The following is a 20048-nucleotide window of genomic DNA, read 5'->3' as shown; positions in this document are numbered from 1 at the left end:
TTTCAAAAGCATAAATGAAAAACGGTCTTTTCTGGCCGAGATTTTGGGGATGTCACATGGCGCAAGGGCGTAAGATGGATGAATCATCGAGTTGTTTTGTTTACAAGTCTGTATATGTATATATTTGTTGAATGACTTGTAATGTTATCGTTTATGCTTTATGGTCTGTATCGGAACATGACATCCCGAGTTTTGATTATATAATGAAAATGCCTCTCTTGATGAAATGCTTTGATAAATATTATTTTATCATGTTTTGTTTTGGGAACAAATTTCGCAACTCTTTCAAATCAAAAGGATTTACTCTGACATTATTTTAAAAGCATAAATGAAAATCGGTCTTTTCTGGCGTGATTTTGGGGATGTCACAAAGCACCACTCTTATTGGAAATTATAGAACATAAACCCTAAATAAGGTTAGTATTGTAACAATTCGATAATTCAATTTTATATTGTTTTAGTATAAATAAAATTCATAACACGATGTAGTGGAATTCATAATCCTTACACTACATGGCAAATTCATAACAAAGGCTACAAATACAAATTTTTGGTGAATTCGTCACCAAATACGACAAATTCCATACCCGGCCTAAAACGCCAAACTTTTAACGAAAAGAATTTAGGGATCAACCTAATTTTCGTGTAACATATTATTATTTTTGATAATAATGATTTTATTAACAATTTGAATTTTTATAATTCAAATTAAATATTTATACATCATTTATACCATATTTTCTTTATAAAAATACCACACCTTTTATAAAGAATATCACCTTTTTATACACTACTAGAAAAACAGCCTTTTACGACGCTCATTGCGCGTCGTAAAAGGCTTAGACGACACGCAAATGCGCGTCAAGGAAGGCCCTGTCATAAAGAGAGACGACGCGCTTTTGCGCGTTGTCTATAGACGGCGCGCATTTACGACGCGCGTTTACGACACGCAATGCGTATCAAGGAAGGCCTTGTCATAAAGGAAGAAGACACACATTCGCGTGTCGTAACCTTACGACGCGCGTGTTAATGACACGCAATGCGTATCAAGAAAGCCCCTGTCAAGAAAGGCCATGTCATAAATGAAGATGACACACATTTTTGCGTATCGTAAATTTAAATGTTTAAAAAAAATAAATTTATATGTTTATTAATTTTTAAATTAAAATTGCATTTAATTTCTCATAATAGAAATAAAATACCATATACAAAAAATACAATCCATTGCATAATATAAAATAAAATTTCATACTCAAAAAATAAAATAAATTGCACAAATTATAATGTCATACAAAGAATCATTCAAATGTTAAACAAAAATAATACATTGCTAACATGGGTTATACATTCCTATAAAACTAACAAATAATCATACAACTCTGTTTCTTACTGGAAAGGAATGCCAAACATGATTACAAGTCTCCCTTAATCTTGATTAATCACCTGCTTAAGTAGAATGTTGTTGTTGAGAAGGTTACCTAGCAACAGAGAAATGACCCAATCAATGTCTTGAACAACATCCAAAGTTTCTGCAAGAAACTGCAAACAAAAAAAAGAAATAAATAATAATGACATGAAAAGTAAACTCGCTATCCATATGAATAATAACACATACATTGATTGTCATATCATCCTACGTTTCTTGATAATTAAGGTCTTCTTTAAGGTCTTTAGTGTCACTGACAGCTTTCATTTTTGGAATCTAGAGCTTACCAAAACAATATATATGTTAGAGTTAGGTCAAAGCATCATAACTAATCCAATTCCAAACACATTAAAAAATAAAAATAAATAAAGATTATTGACTACATAACTTGGTACCTCATCTTGCCAAAAACAAGTTTATGTTTTTTGAAAATAGTGAAGCCAAGTAACATAATACCTGAAAATCCCATGAAGAGCAAAGTAATTATCTATTGTTATTAGTAATAATCTCATTTCTAGACCCTATAGTAAATAATAGTCCAGTAAGATCAAAGGAGAAGATTCTATATGATTAGATTAGGGTAGCAGACAAATGACCTCAAATGTCCAATATTACTTTCATTAGAAAGAATAATGGAAATGTTATAAGCTTCACTCCATAGGTAAGTGTTCCCTAATGGACGCCATCTTATCCGACCTGATTCTGATAAATGTAGAGGAAGAGGAAACTCGTGTCCTGGATATACAGGGTCCAGAATCTTGGGAGATACACCAAATGGGATATCGAATCTGACTTCAAATGGCATTGTTGTTGCATTTGTGAGTATGACCTAACATCAAAATAGAATCTTTTTAGAGAAAATAGCTAGAAACCATTACAAGTGTTCTGAAAGCAACCTCAATCAAGGATTCTGTAACATTGATATTGAGATTCATTGTTGACTCGAGATGAAAATCTGTCATGACTGGGTTGTTTTGAAGGGCACTTTTTCCTTGCTCTCTTCTTAAGCTTACTTGGAACTTCCAGGGTTCAAGGAAAGGCTCCCATAATACCTGGCGAGTATAATCAAAATAAGTTATCATCAATTCATCATTGCATAAATTGCTAGAAAAATTACTTCACCTTATGAATGTTATTGTAGTTCACTTGAAGCTCACTATCAACCGATCCTTCCATCACATTTGCAGTTATGATACCATGAAACAACAAGCTTCCCATAAGGTGACAGCTAACATCATGCTTGGATGAAAAGGTGACAGCTGTTAATCCAAGTACCTGTGTATGTTAAGGTTTGAAGTTAATATAAATACAAATAATAATAATGTGAACCTTGTATGACAATTTAAAAAGAAATCAATACCAATTTATGTATCTCTGACTTCCCATTCTCCCAGGGAATAATTATCTTGATGTTTATTAAACTAATATCCCACATCATTCTCTTCCGACCTGACAACATGTATCTACAAAAAAAAAAAGAGAAAATACATATGTGTAGTTTAAATACAATGTTGCTTGCTACTAATCCCAATTCTAGACCCTAAAGGAAATAATATTATTCCAGCAGTAAGATCATAAGAGAAGACATACTCGGCTTTCGATGTTAGACGTGACTTCATGTCATTTATCCCATTAAGCGAGTTTAGGACCTGTAACATGAAACCAGTTTCTCAGAAACCACATAAGTTAATCATATAGAATCTATTAGTTGCGTTGCGTATTAATGGAATAATGAATTCAATATCTACAGATAAAGAATGCATCTACTTTGAGGCATGTAACACTTAAAAAATCATGCAAGTACTTCAAAACATGTAAACTAGAATAACACTCACCCTTCCTTCATGAGATTGAAAGGAAGCCAACATAGTATATAACTCCACAAAATTAACAAGATAGGTTGGATCACATGTCATTTCAATCGGCTCAAGCAAAACCTAAAAACAAAGTTAAGGGTCATTGTCATTATCAGAAGTTTATAGCACAAGATATTTATAAGAAAAATGCAAGTTGGGTACCTCCCAAATCATGCACTACATTGTGTCTTCAAGGCAGCATCTTCATACCCTGAGGTAAACATTATAAAACTTATTTTTTTACCCTTTTCACATAAATAAATTTGTGTGAGGAGAGTAGCATAAAAACTACTTACTCTTTAAATAATTATCATGCTCATCAACTTCAAATTGCTCATTGTTGAAATACTTCACAGTCTAAAGGAGAAAAAATAAGTTGTAAGATAAAGAAAAAATAACGAAAGGTAAATTGTGATCTTACATATTATATTTGCACAAGAGAATCGATTGCCCTTGTGCTTGCATCGTTATCAGATTTGTTCACTGTCTTCCTAAATTTAGTCCTCCACTAGAAAATTGAAATATAGAAAAGCGCACATAAGTAAACATATTCCTCTATCAACTTTCATCAAAAGTCAATTTCATATTTTAAAAAAAAGGCATACTTGTGTTATAGTCAAAGTGAAGGGAACATATGCAGCTGGTTACAATGAAATGAATGACTCATTTCCTTTGACTGTGAAAGAGAAGCCCTAGCCCAACAAACATCTCTCTCAGAACAAATGCTCAACTACCTATAAGTCCACCAATTAATTATCAAAATTCAAACAAAAAAGAAGAAAGCTAAACAAAATACCCACAACCAAACCCTTCTTATCTCATCTCACACTGTCCAATACCTGTAAGTCCACCATAAATGAACTGCTAGTTGCTAATTTTCAACTAAGTTCTTTTCCAATAATAGTATTGTCAATATACAACTATATAGACCTGCAAATCAAACAGAACATAGTGTTAAATATGCAGAAAGCAGCTAAGATACGAGAATCTGTATTGTAATCACAGAAAAGCATAATGAAGTGCAGAGCTTCATATAAATTTACCTTAGATTCAAGATGAATGTTCTGATCAGGTTTCTTACTGCAAGCATTGACAGCAAAACATCTACAGTTGGATGTATCAGTTTGTGTGTGGTAGCTTCCATGGTTGAAAATGCTTTCTCGTGAAGAAATTTGCAGAGCTTTGTGAGCAGCATCCACAGCAACATTAACATCTTCTTCTGTAGCAGCTGGAATATCCCCTGAACACAATATTTTGAACATAACCAAGTTAACATACAAAAACCCTAACAACTTACACAACCATGAAATCAATAACAGATATGCAAATCGCAAAAACATAATCTTCCCTGAATTCATTGAATCTTCTGAGTTTCTATTCACTGATATTGCATTCTTGAGGTCAACAGAAGGCATCAAATTCGAATCTTGACTTGTGTTCATATGATGAATAAACATATAAGAAAACTCAAAGAAGACGATGATAAATGGAAGGAGAATAGGGGTGATGGTTGAGTACACGAGTCCAAGCAAGAAGTACAACTGTAATTGAGGCTCGGTTACAGGCCAAAGCAACGAACCAGGATCCATGGTTTCCTCTGTCTTCTCCGGGATGGCGACTGATCCAAGAACTCTTTTAGTTGCTGAAGCGCGGTTCCAGTTATGATGCTTCCGAGAAACATGTTGAGATGTAAAAAAAGATGAAAGAGATTAGAATGTCTCATACGAAGATACTTCCTCCATACGGAGCCTAAATAGAACTTGGGTCAAAGAGATTAGAAGGTCGCATACAAATAGTATAAAGCAAAGAAAAATTTGATGTATTACCGATAGAACTTTGAGGAAGTGAAGTGTGAAGAAAGCTATGGGGGCTAGGTTTCCTTTATGATTTAGGGTTTGATGAATTGTGTTAATCGAACGATACAGCCCAGGAGACAACTGCTTGCTCTTTCATGGGACCTTCTTTGAGAATTTTAACAAACACCGAGCATACACCGGCGTTCAACGCTCTCAGGATTACGACCAAATCCGATTGCAGACGCAGCGTTCTCCTGACCTTTTGGGGATCGAGAAATGAAGGAGAAGAAAATGTAGAGAGAGAAAAAAAAAGTCTGAGAACCATTTGAAGAAGTTAATGAATTCAGATGAGAAATTAGGGCTCGTATGAAGTTGTATCTCTTCCGTCGAGAACCCCTATGGGTTTGATCTGTTCAAAAGACGGGATTATATTGCGATTTTGTTGTGGGAAAAAAGAGGATTGGTGATGTTATTAGGGTTTTTTTGGGGTATTAGAGTGAGAGAGATAGAGAGAGAAAGAGAAAGAGAGAGAGAGAGAGAGAGAGAGAGAGAAAAGAACGATGGAAATAAGGCAGAGGGTAACAATGGCGGCCTTTCAAACTTTTGGGATTTTCATTTCCCCCCAGCTGCAAAAGAAAAGAACGCGCCTTTCATTAAAAAAAATATAAAGCGACATTTCTAGACGACACCCATTTTTAAATAAGTGCCCTCCGTGTTTTTATTTTTTTTGTTCGACATTAATTTTAGGGCACGCATAAAAGCGTGTCCACTATCCTTCAAATTTTAGAAGAGATAACATTATTTTTAGGGCACACGCTTTTGCGTATCGTAAATCACCGCGTGTCATTGTTTGCGCGTCATTAAAGGGCTGTTTTCTAGTAGTGATAAAAATTACCCTAATTTTATAAATTACCTAGATTCTTATAAAAATAAGTAAAGTTAACTTAGTGACATGATTGTTACATCTTTTCCCAACATAAAACATTAACCAACAATCCAACATGTATCAAGACAATTACCCAACATATAACAATGCAAACATCACCTCACCCCACCCCTTACCCCCTACCCACCCTACCTCCCCCATAAAATTTTGTTCACCTCTCCCCCCTCTCTCTCTTCATCTTCATCTCTCACTTCATCTTCTTCATTCTTCCATAGTACTCTCAAGAACAAGTTCAAGTCTTCCAAAGATCCATCCCTCCAAGTTGGTTCCTAGGATTTTTGGTAAGCATTCCTTGTTAATCTAGTGTTTTTATACACATTCATACTGGTTTTGTTACATTTACACACATTTATATGTGTTATTATCCATAGGGTAATACCATCTTCAAGTGTTCTTTAACCATCTTCAACTGTTCTAAGCTTGAGGATCTTCATCTTCATCTCTTTATCCATTAAGAAATCCAATCAAGGTGAGTTCATACCCCTTCCTTTTCAAGTTTTTCCAAGTTTTAGGGGGGATACAAGTAAACAAATCCTATTTGTATGATCTAAAGGATTTGTAAACTAAAAATACAAGTTAGGTCACTAAACATATCGAAGCTTAAAAATCAGCTTCTTACAGAAAAGTTGTGATCTGTTCACGGACTATTTTACCCTGCTTAAACTTAATATATATTTCAAAACTGCTCAATATGCAAATAATTAAGGTCTATACCTTTTTAAGGACTACTCGCACGCGTTCATACAATTTTTCTATAATTTATGGTAATTTTTACAAAACTGTCTATCATTTCAAAACATTTTCGGACTAGTATGTAAATATGAACATTTTCACTCTGGTTAGGAACCACTTAAGATCAGGGAAAAATATTATGGACAAAATAGACTCATTTTCTAACCCCTGAGAGTTTATGGATCCAAATTTCGACTTACGATGATTTTTCTATAATTTTAATAAAAACATGGACAGAAAAGTCAAAAAGTAGAAATTGTTTTTGTCGTATTAAATGTTTTTATACTTGTGTTAGATGTAAGTTTTAAGGACAAATTCATTTAAAAACATCTAGACAAGATATTTACTATGTATTTATATAAATGATTAGATAATTATTTTCAACAAACAAACAAGATAACTATAATATGTATAGTTTGAGGAAACATTCACGTTATTTTACTCTTTTGGGTCAAAGGAATAATTATATAAAAATATGATTATTTTATACATTGTGAATACTATAAAAGGATAATACAAACGACAACAAGGAAAAGATAACTTCAACACACTTTATGTAAACTAGTTAATATGAGATTGTGAGTCACTCCTTCGTTGTACCAAACATGGTACCCATTAAAATCCTGAATTATAACCAGAGTCTCCTGGAGGGAGAGCATGATTTTGTGTATAGATCTATACGGGATTGACAACTCCGTACCTCAGTTGTTCGATACAGTTAGACCCGCAAGTCTAGGGTGACATACTTCATAACTTTCCGACGTCTGAAGAACGTCGTGCAGGCCATTAGTCATATTAGCATGGTTATAATGAACACTCACAATAAGCATTAACTAAATATTTACGTAATGATATATTTTCAAACAGAATTAAAGGGGTATTCACTATGTGGCTACTTAGTGTATATGTCAGGGTTATATAAAAATTTATGTCCGGTAAACAATGGAATGTGTGATTTCCGTCTTACTTCTTGTTCCTTGTTTGGTTGTGGGATTAGGGCAGATTCACCCATTCAACTGCTTGTTCGACCTCGATTTTATATAACTCGTATGGACAAAGTGATCATAGGAGGATATCAACATCATATCTGGTTACAGTACAAACACGTCTTCAACTAGTTTTACTTATTAATAAAACTACGTATCATTAAACTAAGTATGACAATTATACTTATACTTTTCGGTCTTGGAACGTTTAAGACTACAATTCGGTTTTATGGAAAATACAGGATTTTCCAGGAATAAACATCATTATTTTACTAGTAAACAGTTTACAATTCAACTTTCTGGAAACAAATACGATTACTTACTCTTAGGTTAAGAACCATAATAGGAACCAATATGGGTTACATTTCTTTTATGAAATCAAAGCGTTACATTATATTCTTTAAGCATAAGAAACATATATATTTTGGTCTTAAGGCCTAAGACTACATTCCATTTTATTGAGAAAGTATAGGATTTTCTGAATGAACACACAAACATTTTCAAGGAACATAACTTATTTTCTAAAACAAAATGCTTATGAACTCACCAACATTCAATGTTGATGTTTTTCAAAATCATTTGTATTCTCAGGAAACTAGTAGACAGGTACACGTACAGGTTTCGAGAAGACAGAGCATAGTAGCTTCAAGTGTTTGTTTTGCTTTTTTGCTTTTGGAGTCAAACATTATGTAAATCAAGTACAATGTAAAGCCTATATTATTAATACAATGATTGTTGTTGCTACTTTGATTACTATTATAAAATTGTTGTGATACTGTACATGACGTCCTCCGCCCTCGAACGTTTCCGCCGTTCCAGTTTGGGGGTGTGACATGATGCGCCTTCTTCCACAATTATCTGACCCTCAGAGTGAGCTTCTTCTGCTTCGGTCTTGTATGGGTATTGTTAAGCTTTTCTTTGGGCTGAGGACGTGTCAACACGTTCACATGGAGGAGGCGACAATATTCTTTGATAATGGGTTGCGCAGGACGGTTGAGGACATTGTGGTTTGTGGTGACCCTTTCTTTGGCGACATACAGTGGCAAATTGCTTCCTTACCCATTAGGTTTGGAGGTTTGGGTTTATACTCGACAGTAGAGGCTACCTCATATGCTTTTGTTGCCTCAAGGTCCCAATCTTGGGTATTGCAAGACCACATCTTACGAGATAGCGACATATATGGTATGGATTCTGATTATGATTGTGCATTGGCTTCTCTTCGTAACAAGCTTCTAGATTTTGACAATAACAATTTTACTACTAAAGACACTGCCCCCTAAATCCCATAATACACTGGTGACTACTCTTTTTCGTAAAATTGTCCAAGATATGGAAGTGCATCTCGACATGACGGCTCGATAGAAAGCGGTTTTCCAGTGCTTACGTGCATCACATGCTCAAGATTTTCTTCTAGCTATCCCTATAGATAGGCTTGGCCAACATTTGTCTCCTGTGGAGTATCGTACTATCCTCAAATATCGACTCATAATTCAAATATTCTCAGCTGACGAGATATGTCTGGTGTGTCGCAAGACATGTTTGGACTCTTTTGGAGAGTATGCAGTTCACTATAAAGAACTCTCGGGGTTCAAATGCATGCACAATACGGTTAGGGATGTTTTGTTTGACATATTTAAGCATGTCGGGGTTTCCACTAAGAAAGAGGCACCTGTTAATTTCTTGACTGACTCGACAGAAGAAAAGTCAACCCTCAAACCGATTGACATTTTGATTTTTGGATGGGGCGGAGGGAAACACGCATATGTGGACCTTACAGGGGTATCCCCTCTCGTGGGCTTGAGGGCTAGGGGTTTCACGGCGAGACATACTGCTTTAAAAGCTGCTACATGCAAAGTCACAAAACATGATAAATCGTGCATGGAAAATCAACACATGTTCATATCATTTGCATTTGATACGTTTGGTTTCATCGCGTCGGATGCAGTAGAGCTTCTTAATAGAGTACAACGGATCATGCATAACAATGTTATATCGCCGAGATTCATGTATGTAATATTTGAAAGAATTAATTTTACCATACAAAAAGGCTTAGCGGCGTAGCTTGTTGCCCGTTTGTCATCTCACTCATTGTACGATGATAATTAAATTAAAAATATTGATAGTTAAAAAAAATTAAAAAAAAAGTTAAAAAACTACACTTTTGGTTCTCAACCTATTACCAAGGACATACCGTTATACTACAAATCGTTGGTTCAAATATTAAATGTGAACTCCAGAAAATACAACACAAAGTCACAAAAGTAACAAAACTATGGTAAAATTTATTTTTATGTTGGATAAATCAATTTGTACAGTACTTGAATTCAAAATCAAGTGAAGGTGAAGTCCAATTCAAAGTCCAAGATCTTACGCGCTTGTCCTCTCTTCCATGCTATATCCTCTTTGAAGTTTGATCTCTTCAATTCTTCCAGACATCGATCACGATCTTACTCCCATCCAATTTTCAACGACACCCATCGTAGACTTTTCATTGAACTATTCTTTAGTATTCAATTTTCCCCATTTGCCAAATTGCTTTAAATTCCGTTTCTCCCCCTTTCAGTTTCAATTCATTTAGATATTATCTCTTTAGCCTTCTCTCGCATCTCCCGAATCGAAGGTTGTCTCTTCTTGTTCAAGAATCTCAGGTACTACTCCGCAAATTCACCAGTTTCATATATTTCTTGTGTTTGTTAGTTTATATTTTTTACTTTTTCAACACACCCATCTCGCATACGATCCATATAATCAGTTACTGTGAAACTATTTTTTGCAGTATATGTTCTTAATTCATGTTGGTTTTGTCTCCTACCTTGATTTCTCTAATGGGTGTATCCACCCTGTTTTTCATGTCGTTTAGGTTTAACGTTCGACTTCTAGAACATACCAAATCATAAAGAATTACTATACTCAGTTTCTGCTAAGTGTTCTTGCTATTTTGTTATTAATTCATATGGGCTTCGTTTCTTTTGTTGATTTTTATTTTGCTTTGATTTACTTGATGCACTTGAATGACCTAAAAATTTGGGAATTTTTGGTTTTCTTTTTTCTTTTACCTCCACGGATTTGTTGTTCTTGGTGCTAGTTATATTTGGCTAACTGATGTCTGATAAATCAGAGCAATTCAGAGTTCGGTGCACTTAATTTGAAAATGTAAGAGGGCACAATATATCAACAGTATTATAAAATTTGAAAAAGTTCACTATTTTCTTTTCTTTGTGATTGAATAATTGCACAAAAATATCATGATTCTTGGTGATATTTTCAAAAAGTTTCACTTCAAAACTACCATCTAATTTCTAATCTGATTTTTGTTTTTCCAGGAACATCGTGTGATTCTTTCCTAATTGAACCCTGCAAAATCTATATAACAAGATCCACCATGTTTGGGATCAAGAAACCTCATTTCCATAGACCTACCAAACACAACTCAGTTGACCCTGGATTCCCCGGTCAACATGCTTCAAACCCATTCGATTCCGATGATGAGATTGACAAAAAGTCAACACCAAATCCTGCAAGGAGAACTTCATCTGAACCTTCTGTACTAACCCAAGATTCCCGAGCTGCTCTTTTTGATGATGATGATGAAGTTAAAGGATCAGGATACAAACTCAGTTATGCATCAAGAAACAAGTATAAGAATGATTTTGTTGATTCTGGTGGAATTGAGAACCAAGATGTACAAGAACTAGAACAATATGCTGCATATAAGGCTGAAGAGACTACAAAAACTGTGAATAGTGCCTTAAAGATTGCAGAAAACATAAGAGAAGATGCTACTAAAACTATGATCACTTTGCATCAACAGGGTGAGCAGATCACACGCACTCACATGACTGCAGCTGATATAGAACAAGATCTTAGCAGGGTATCACTCTTTTCTCACTGTTACTGTTATTGTTATTGTTATTGTTTATGCAAAAGACGTGAATGCCCTCCTCATCTTCATCACCAAAAACCGTAGATGGATTTTGAAGTTATACTTTGTGATGCAGGGTGAGAAGCTGTTAGGAAGTCTTGGGGGCATTTTCTCTAGGACATGGAAACCTAAGAAGGGTCATGCAATAAAAGGGCCTGTGATTACAAGAGGTGATAATGATAGAACACTTTATGTGTTGATGCGTTTTTTTAAAGATTGGACATTTTGTTTTGTGATCTTTTTGTACAGTTTTTTTTATTAAAGTTTTTTGTGATTTTTAGATGATCCTGCCCTTCGAAAAGGTGCCCATTTGGAACAAAGAGAAAAGCTTGGACTTTCAACCACCCAAACTAAAGGACAATCACATTCAAGAACACCACCCTCTGAACCTACAAATGCATTGCAGAAAGTTGAGGTATGTAAAGATCTTCTTTCTTTCTTTTTCTAATTAAGTGTTGTCTTGATAAATCTTGTTTAAAAATTATTTGAGAAAAAGAAGACACACTTGAGGAATTTGAAGAAAAAACTAAATAAGGATAAATTTGTAAAAAGTTAGGATTTTTTTCCTTACTTTCTGTATTAAGTCATTCTTTCTGCATTAAGCCAAAAAAGAAACGCTCATATATGGCTTACCGGACTAACTTGTTGTTTCCTTTTGGCTTAATGGAGTTATGTGAAAACAACTTAATCTGGACAAATATATAGTGGTGTTTCTTTTTGAGTTAATATAAACTGATGGACTTAATGGGTGTCTTTATCCATTAAGATCGCATTTTCTATGTTGCTACCCTTTCAGCAAACTCTCCTTTTTTATTTCTTTTAAATTTATTATCTACCTTGTTTTGAAAAGATAATAATAATAAAAACAAGTTATAAGGATTTAGAATTATTGTTGAGAACACTTATGTAGCATGAAATAGCAATGAAAAATGAAAACAAAAGGTAGTTATTAATCTACCAAAAAAACCTTTGACATATATCCAAATAGTATAAAAAATATCATGCAATTGTAAATAAATCAAAAAGATTCCAAGTATGCATTTGTTGTCAAAATCATAAAATTATGAAAATATCATGTAAGTTCTAGACAGAAGGATAAAATGACCATTTTTCCATATTCATTCGGCCCAAAAAGAGAAGTCTTTGTTTATACAGCACTTACTCCAGACAGACATTGATTAAGTAAAAAGAAAAAGATCAAAAACTTGTTTATGAGGTTCTGAATTCTAATTCATTAATTTTGTGATTTAAACAGTATGAGAAAACAAAGCAAGATGATGCCCTCTCGGACTTAAGTAACATACTTGGGGAACTTAAGGAAATGGCTGTTGACATGGGTTCAGAGATCGAAAGGTTTGTTTCTTTTTTTTCTTTTAAATTTAATTTCAGGTCTATAGATTTTAAAAGTTTGTGTTAATTTTTGTTACTTGATTTCCTGAAAATAAAATTTAATTTTGTGCAGGCAAAACAAAGCTCTTGATCCTCTTCAAGATGATGTGGATGAACTTAATTTCAGAGTTAAAGGTGTTAATCAACGCGCTCGACATTTGCTTGGAAAATAAATCCAATAAATTTGTGTTATTTTGTTACCTTTTTGTATGATGTGTTTCATGTTAAAAGATTTACATATGTATGCACATGATTATTATGCCATTGGAATTCTTTTACTAGCCATATATTGTTTACATATCTCATTTAAAGCGTTTGACATGTTCTAATTGTTCAAGGAAAAATAAACAAATAAAATAAGAGTGAGATAAGGTTATATGATGAGTCGGTTGATTAAAACTGAGTATTTTTTTAAACCTTTAATAAACAAGGCAGAATGGTGGAACATAATTAGATAATCATAACTAGGAATAAGGAATTATGGAAGCAACGTCTTTACCTTTGGGTGAATATAATTAAGAGTCTCTTTCTACATCGAACATCCTTTTACACATACGATGTTATGGAAATTGAGTATTGACTGGTGTGTTGTTTGTAAAGATTGAAAGACTGATTGTTATGTGGATTTGAAATTGTAATAATCATATAATAATTGAAAAAGTGTCGCATCTTTTGTTATTAGAAAAGTGGTAGCCTTGTGTCCAACTTTAGAAGACACACACACACACACAGAGCAATGCATGCTTTAACCTAACCCAGTCCCACACCCATCTTTAGGACCTGTTGCTATGCAGAGAGTAGCTTTAAATGCTTCGCTTGCAATAGCGAATTAGCTATTGACACTATCAACTGTCATCCTCATCACTCATCATACCTGCACCATATCAATGACTAAACCTGTGTTTTTTTTCCTTAAATATCGTTTCAATAAATAATGTTTTAAAATATCTAACAAAATGACAGATATGAGGCCAAGATTGTATAAAAAATTACGACTCGGGAAGAACCTCAATTCTTCAACTCTCTGTTATGACGTTTTTTTTTTACATTAAGTAAACAAGAAACAAACATATTATCTTAAAAGATTACATTTTTCCCACTAAGGTATTGTCTTTTTTACTTAACGAGCTTAATATGGGTAGCTATACACATGGCTTTCTTTTTTACTTAATCCCAATATAGCGACTTAATGGGTTAAGCCATAAAAAAACACGAGTTAATGTATTAATTAAGAGAGTGACCATTTCCCTGTTTTCCCATCTACTAATTTTTTTTTTCCTTTCAACCATTAAGTGAATAAAGAAATGAGAGGTGGGTCTCTTTTCCCAAAAAGTCAAAAAAGAAACATTAATAGTATTTGAGTTTGTATATCCAGTTGTGAAGCTTGGGTAGTTGTACATTGTTTAAAAGGAGTTGTAGAGTTGATGAGTCTTATTTGTCATGTAACATCATGAATGAGTTCTAGTTTGAGCAACCCAGGAAAGGTACTGCTGACTGCTGAGATTACAATAAAATTCTTTATACAGAAATGAGAATTCCATCTCCCAACCCAACCCCGGCCGGGGCCTTCTGCCTAGAATTCAATATGCTGCAGAAATTACCATTTTGGAACAAACATACGAATTAAGTATTTCTGTAAGCTTTGGACCATAGCCTCTTTGGTCGTATTATTGTATACAAACCACCTCAGCCTGACAAATTCCATGGATCCCGAAATGTCACACATACTAAATACCTTTGATTCATTCATTAAATGCGTAACAACCCAAAACAACTTATTTATGGATACCTTGTATATACATATATATATTAGTCACAGACACCATCACCACCACCACCACCACCATGAAGACCTCATTTTCCGGTCATCAGGTTCTAGCAGCTGCCTATCTATGCTGCCTCATTGCAACCACGTTACAAGCTCCGGTGAACCACCGTGAAGGCAACCACAACCACCATCCTCAATGTTCAAGAACATCTACCATGTCTAATTGCTATTGCCTACGATGTCGACGACTGTTCAAGAATCTATCTGAAGAGAAGGATACAAGATTTGGCACAGAGAAGAGACTAGTTCCTGGGGGACCCAACCCTCTCCATAACTAAACCTCACGTAAATATTCTTCACCTTATGTTTCCCGACTTTTTGAACCATTGTTCGATCTTGCTAAAAATTACCAGAAACATTACACTTTGCATGAATGAACGACTTTGGACAAAAGATATATACCAACTTTAATGGTTTTCTTTTTCGTTACAGTTGTACAAAGCCACTCATTCTTGTAAACATATAATTTAGTACTGTTCTTTCTCAAAAACAGTGGTTAATTAGGTTATGACTAAAAGATATAAGTATGATGGTTCAAGAAGTCTATCACCCGGAACATAAGTCATGTAATATGTAGGAAGATGAAGTTTAATTAATAGTATATACAAATTAAGCAAGTATTCCAATCGTAAAACTTCCTAAAAATGCTGCGTGGTTTTTCATTTCTTTATGCTTTATAACACATTTGAGTGTATATCAGAAACCAAAAAGTATCGGTGATTGTAGTGTCATCAAACTATTTAATTAGTGTGATGGGAAGTAATTTGAGACATGGTGAACTTAGTCTATGCTATATTGTGAGTTTGGGAGGTGTGGAGTGCACGTGTTTGTTCCCAAAAGGCACAACTTTTCCCGCCATTAACAGTCGGATATCTATATTATATATACAGGTTTTTTGGTTTGGCAGAGGTTAACTCTTCATCTACATTTTCTCAACAAATTATTAATTGTACACTTCTATGTTTTGTATCGCTATTTTTGCCATAAATCGGGGATTATCCTAAACATGGTTTCATGCATGTAACTCAAGCAGTAGAGTCGAAGTTATAGATTTAAGAAAATATATGTACACAATTGGAGAATTGTCCAAGTTCATTTTGATCTTCATTAATTAACCCATTTTTTCAACAAAAAAGCCAATCAGCGGAACCGATCTTTTTTGGCTTTTTTTAGGGATTTGGTTAATGAAACTATAGTAAAACTTTCGGATTTTTCAATCGGTTACAGTAAGGCTTTTTTTTGATACAGACGGTTAATCGAAAATTCAACTGTTAATTGTTTTTTTACAGCACTAATATTTAGATTTTAGCACGTGGTTGATGATGTTAAAGTAAGTCTTTATTAATTAACTTAGCTCATACTAAACCATCCCAATTTTATTTGAGGGTTTTAGATTTTACGTTTGGTAGTTTTATGAGATGATGCATTGTTGAGTTGTCACAATGGTTGTTGAGGTAGTATTGAATATATGAAGGACAGATTTTTTTACATTTCATAGCTAGGAGTTTTGTAGTTTAGAGATATGATCCATATTATCAGTAAAGAAAATTTTATCAAAAACCTTAGAAACTATAGTATTTTAATAAAATTTGGCTGGTTGTTAAACAAAATCATCCAGATCAACGGTAATGATTTAGCCTATTTTACTTTTTAGGTATCATACACTTCAAATTAGGCTAATTCTATACTACTTTCTCAATTGCTTCATGTATCCCTTTATGTGAGTGAGTATGTATACCCTCGTGATTTGATTATTTATACGAATCGATTGGTACATATACTAGCATGCTAAAGTTTTTATGTATTTTACTTTTGTAATTGTGATAGAGTTTAATTAACATAATGTTTGAAATGTTTTTTTTTAGCAACAGAATTGAAGATTCAAATAAATTCTAAAATTCAAAAGGTAAATTAGTATGATGACGTAGAATTTATTAATTAAACTTTACACAGTTGAATAGATTGAATATGAGCTTATTTCTAGAATTAGTTATGGACTTCCTTAATTTTTAAAGTATTCGTTAATTAAAAACAGGTTAACATGATTTTTGTTTAGGTTCATGTTCAATAAACTAATAAGCCAATATTTTAGGTTAATCTTTTAAATGTGATCTTGGTTTTATTAACCATCCATCAATGCCTAATATATACGGTGTATGGTGTTTCTCATCAGTAACAAACTATTAAAAATGTAACGATTAATCTGAAAGATCAATATGTAACTTATCTTTTTACCTATTTAGGATAAGAAGACTATTTAGTGTATTGATCCAAAAAAGTCGATATAACTTTTATCTAACCATTCAAGAGTATATTAATGCAAAACATTTGAAACGATATAACCACAGCCATATATGATCTTTCGAATCGTATTTTGAATTCATATTGAAACTCCGAACCATGTATCAACGGTTGTGATGATAGATGCCTCGTAACCTAGCAAATTGGGGATGCAGAGATGACTTTTTCTAGGTTGATCACCAACTCTCTAAATAATTTTATTTGTATATCATTACATGAAAGAATTGAAATAAATTGATGTAGATACCAATTTGTAAGGTAATAAATCAAATGAAATCATGGAAAACATGCAATTATAGTGTACTTATAAGATTGAGAAATTAAATAGTCTTCTACTTTTTCTTCCTAATATCATCCTACCTACTTTAGATGGTGACAAGTGTCATTAAATTTAATTTAAATTTGATTGAGATTTTGAATTTGTACATTTGTCATCATCTTAAATAGATAGGAAGAAAAGTAAAAACAAAAGGTAAGATGATATTTAATTTCTCTATAAGATTTGTTACGAGGATGAGGGTATCAACAAGCTTTGGTGTCCAAAAAATATATATTCATAATTGAAAAGATTATTTTCGGCTTCACTGTGATTCTTTGGATAAATACACCTTTTTATTTCAAGATAAAGATTTGAAAAATCAAATAGAAATTAAATATCCTCCTACATTTTATTCCTACTATCCTCCTACCCACATTAAATGATAATAAGTGGGCTAAAATATTATCATTTTCATTAAATATGTTATTAAATGTGTCACATGTCAACATTTGATTTGGTAGGAATAAAATGTAGGAAAATATTTAATTTCTCAAAGAATTTGAAACGATAAAGTTTTCTAACCATATGGATATGAAAATATGATCATTTAGGACGTATCGAAATGATATCGTTCCCTAACGATATCAATATTTTTATTCTTTATTCATTTTAGAGCTGAAAATAATAATAATAATAATAATAATAATAAATTATTGAAAACAAAATTTTGTCTAACTAATTTTGTCTAATTTGGTGTTGTAGATAATAATCACATATAAATCATTTAACTTATCAAAATAACAAGGCCAAGTTGAATGTAGAAAAAAAAATAATATATATATATATATATATATATATATATATATATATATATATATATATATATATATATATATATATATATATATTATCAAGTCAATCAAGTTTTAGTTTTGAAGTAGTCCTTTTAGGTTCCTAGTTTTCTGGATGGTTTTACATTTCAAGTTTGAAAAACTTAAATCTATTAAATTTAGAGTTGTAAACAAACTGAACGTTCGGCATGAATCGTTCAATAGAAAGTTCGTTTATGTTTGTTAATTTATTAATAAATGAACATGAATAAAAATTCGTGTTCGTTTAGTTAAACGAACGAGCATGAACAATGATCTCGTTCGTTCATTTATGTCAGTTCGCTTAAATTTATTTATGTTTATATATGTTCAATTATTTTTTATTACATTACTATATTATATGTTTGTTTATGTTCATATATGTTAGTTGAGTTTGTTTATCTTTGTTCATTTAGTTGTGTTTATGTTCATATATGTTTGTTAACTATATTCTATGTTTGTTTATGCATATTCATGGACATAAACGAACGAACATAAACAATATAGTTTATTAAATGAACGAATATTAATAAGAAAACTTGTTTGTTTTTTTTTTAACCGACAAATATAGATATATAATCTACTCTTAAGCTAACACTTAATTCACTAATATTCACGACGAGATTTGAACCTTCAACTTCAAAGAGGGAAGACACTTGTTTGTTTATCCGTTTGTTTGTTCGACTAACTTAAATGAATAAATTCGTTTTGTTCATTTACAGTTCTTTTTATTACATGAAATTGTTTTTTGAAATTTGTAAATAGTTTGTTAAATTTTTATTGCTTTTTTAATTTGCGGATTTTTTTTTAAAAAGGTATAATTATGACGGTGTATTTCCACTGTAGCCGACCATCCTTTGATATTTCATAAAGTCGTCAAAGTTTCAATGACGGTATACATCCAAATCAAAGTTTACCTAGTTGTCGTGATACCATTATATAAAAATAGTTTTTTGCCCAACTCATAAAATGGTTAGATAACAAATAGAGTCGAATTTTATGTTTTAAAAATCATCAAAACAAACAAAATTATTAAATCATTAAGCACATGTAGTTAATTCATTCAGGAAAAAAAATCACAATGTATAAAAGAAAGGGAAAACATAGATTTCCTGGGCGAATTGAACATCATATATATCCATGATTTACAAGCAACTTCTTGCCATAAAATAAAGCTTCAGAAACTATGGATTAGCCATTATTGAATTCAGTTATAACTCTATGTAATGTAAAGTGGTTTTGAAACCCTAACAACACATATAAATACCATTCAAATCGATCAATGCTTGATGTCCATGATGCTTTTGAGTTTGGGAGAGTAGAATGAGTACACAAGAGCTTGTCTTTTGGCAACCTGTAGCTGATAATTTCCGTCGGCGAAAGCAGCGGCGACCGAGGAAGGGTTAGACAGAGTTTTGTTGCTGTGAAAAGCGTCGATAGTACGGCGCTTGGTGTACTCCCTGATGTTGTAGTCAGGGAACTGACGGACTGATCGCAGAAATGACCGGAAAAGGGACAGAACTGTCGTTCGAGACGGCGGTGGCACGGCCGTTGCCATTTTTTTCCTGAGAGAAAGAGCGTCTATTGCCTTGCCTGTGTTTATTTGCCATTTATGCTAGAGAAACTAATTTCTTTTCCTCGCTGTATTTTAATTTGATACTAATTATATTTTCGATTTGTACTACAAAGTAGATTTTTTTGAGCATTTTCAATCTATTTTATTTTTGTCATTATAAAG

The 20048-nt window shown here is 32.9% G+C and overlaps 2 protein-coding genes across 2 annotated transcripts; one reads left to right on the top strand and one right to left on the bottom strand.

Annotated features, from left to right (window-relative positions):
* The first annotated feature begins 10171 nt into the window (after positions 1–10171).
* Positions 10172–13338, top strand: LOC145059758 (SNAP25 homologous protein SNAP33-like). The gene is made up of 6 exons (XM_079007564.1): positions 10172–10390; positions 11066–11613; positions 11741–11834; positions 11946–12079; positions 12920–13017; positions 13127–13338. The coding sequence occupies exons 2-6, from the start codon at positions 11125–11127 to the stop codon at positions 13224–13226; spliced, it is 915 nt and encodes a 304-aa protein (XP_078863690.1). The 5' UTR covers positions 10172–10390; positions 11066–11124; the 3' UTR covers positions 13227–13338.
* Positions 13339–19396: 6058 nt separating this feature from the next.
* LOC145067669 (LYR family of Fe/S cluster biogenesis protein) lies at positions 19397–19935 on the bottom strand. The gene has a single exon (XM_079014756.1). It carries the CDS (start codon positions 19866–19868, stop codon positions 19590–19592), a length of 279 nt encoding a protein of 92 aa, XP_078870882.1. The 5' UTR covers positions 19869–19935; the 3' UTR covers positions 19397–19589.
* Between the last annotated feature and the right edge of the window lie 113 nt (positions 19936–20048).

Source organism: Lactuca serriola, chromosome 1, assembly GCF_051521515.1.
Source record: "Lactuca serriola cultivar US96UC23 chromosome 1, Lser_US96UC23_V15, whole genome shotgun sequence".
NCBI lineage: Eukaryota > Viridiplantae > Streptophyta > Magnoliopsida > Asterales > Asteraceae > Lactuca > Lactuca serriola.
The sequence above is the reverse complement of the archived record's forward strand: the minus strand, read 5'-3'. Positions and strand labels throughout refer to the sequence as shown.

What these genes read in the sequence shown, in the direction of transcription:
- LOC145059758 (XM_079007564.1), top strand. Translation starts at nt 11,125, where the DNA reads ATGTTTGGGATCAAGAAACCTCATTTCCATAGACCTACCAAACACAAC. An exon ending in TAGAACAAGATCTTAGCAGG is followed by an intron (nt 11,614 to 11,740) that starts GTATCACTCTTT and finishes TTTGTGATGCAG; the next exon opens with GGTGAGAAGCTGTTAGGAAG. An exon ending in ATGCATTGCAGAAAGTTGAG is followed by an intron (nt 12,080 to 12,919) that starts GTATGTAAAGAT and finishes TGATTTAAACAG; the next exon opens with TATGAGAAAACAAAGCAAGA.
- LOC145067669 (XM_079014756.1), bottom strand. Translation starts at nt 19,868, where the DNA reads ATGGCAACGGCCGTGCCACCGCCGTCTCGAACGACAGTTCTGTCCCTT.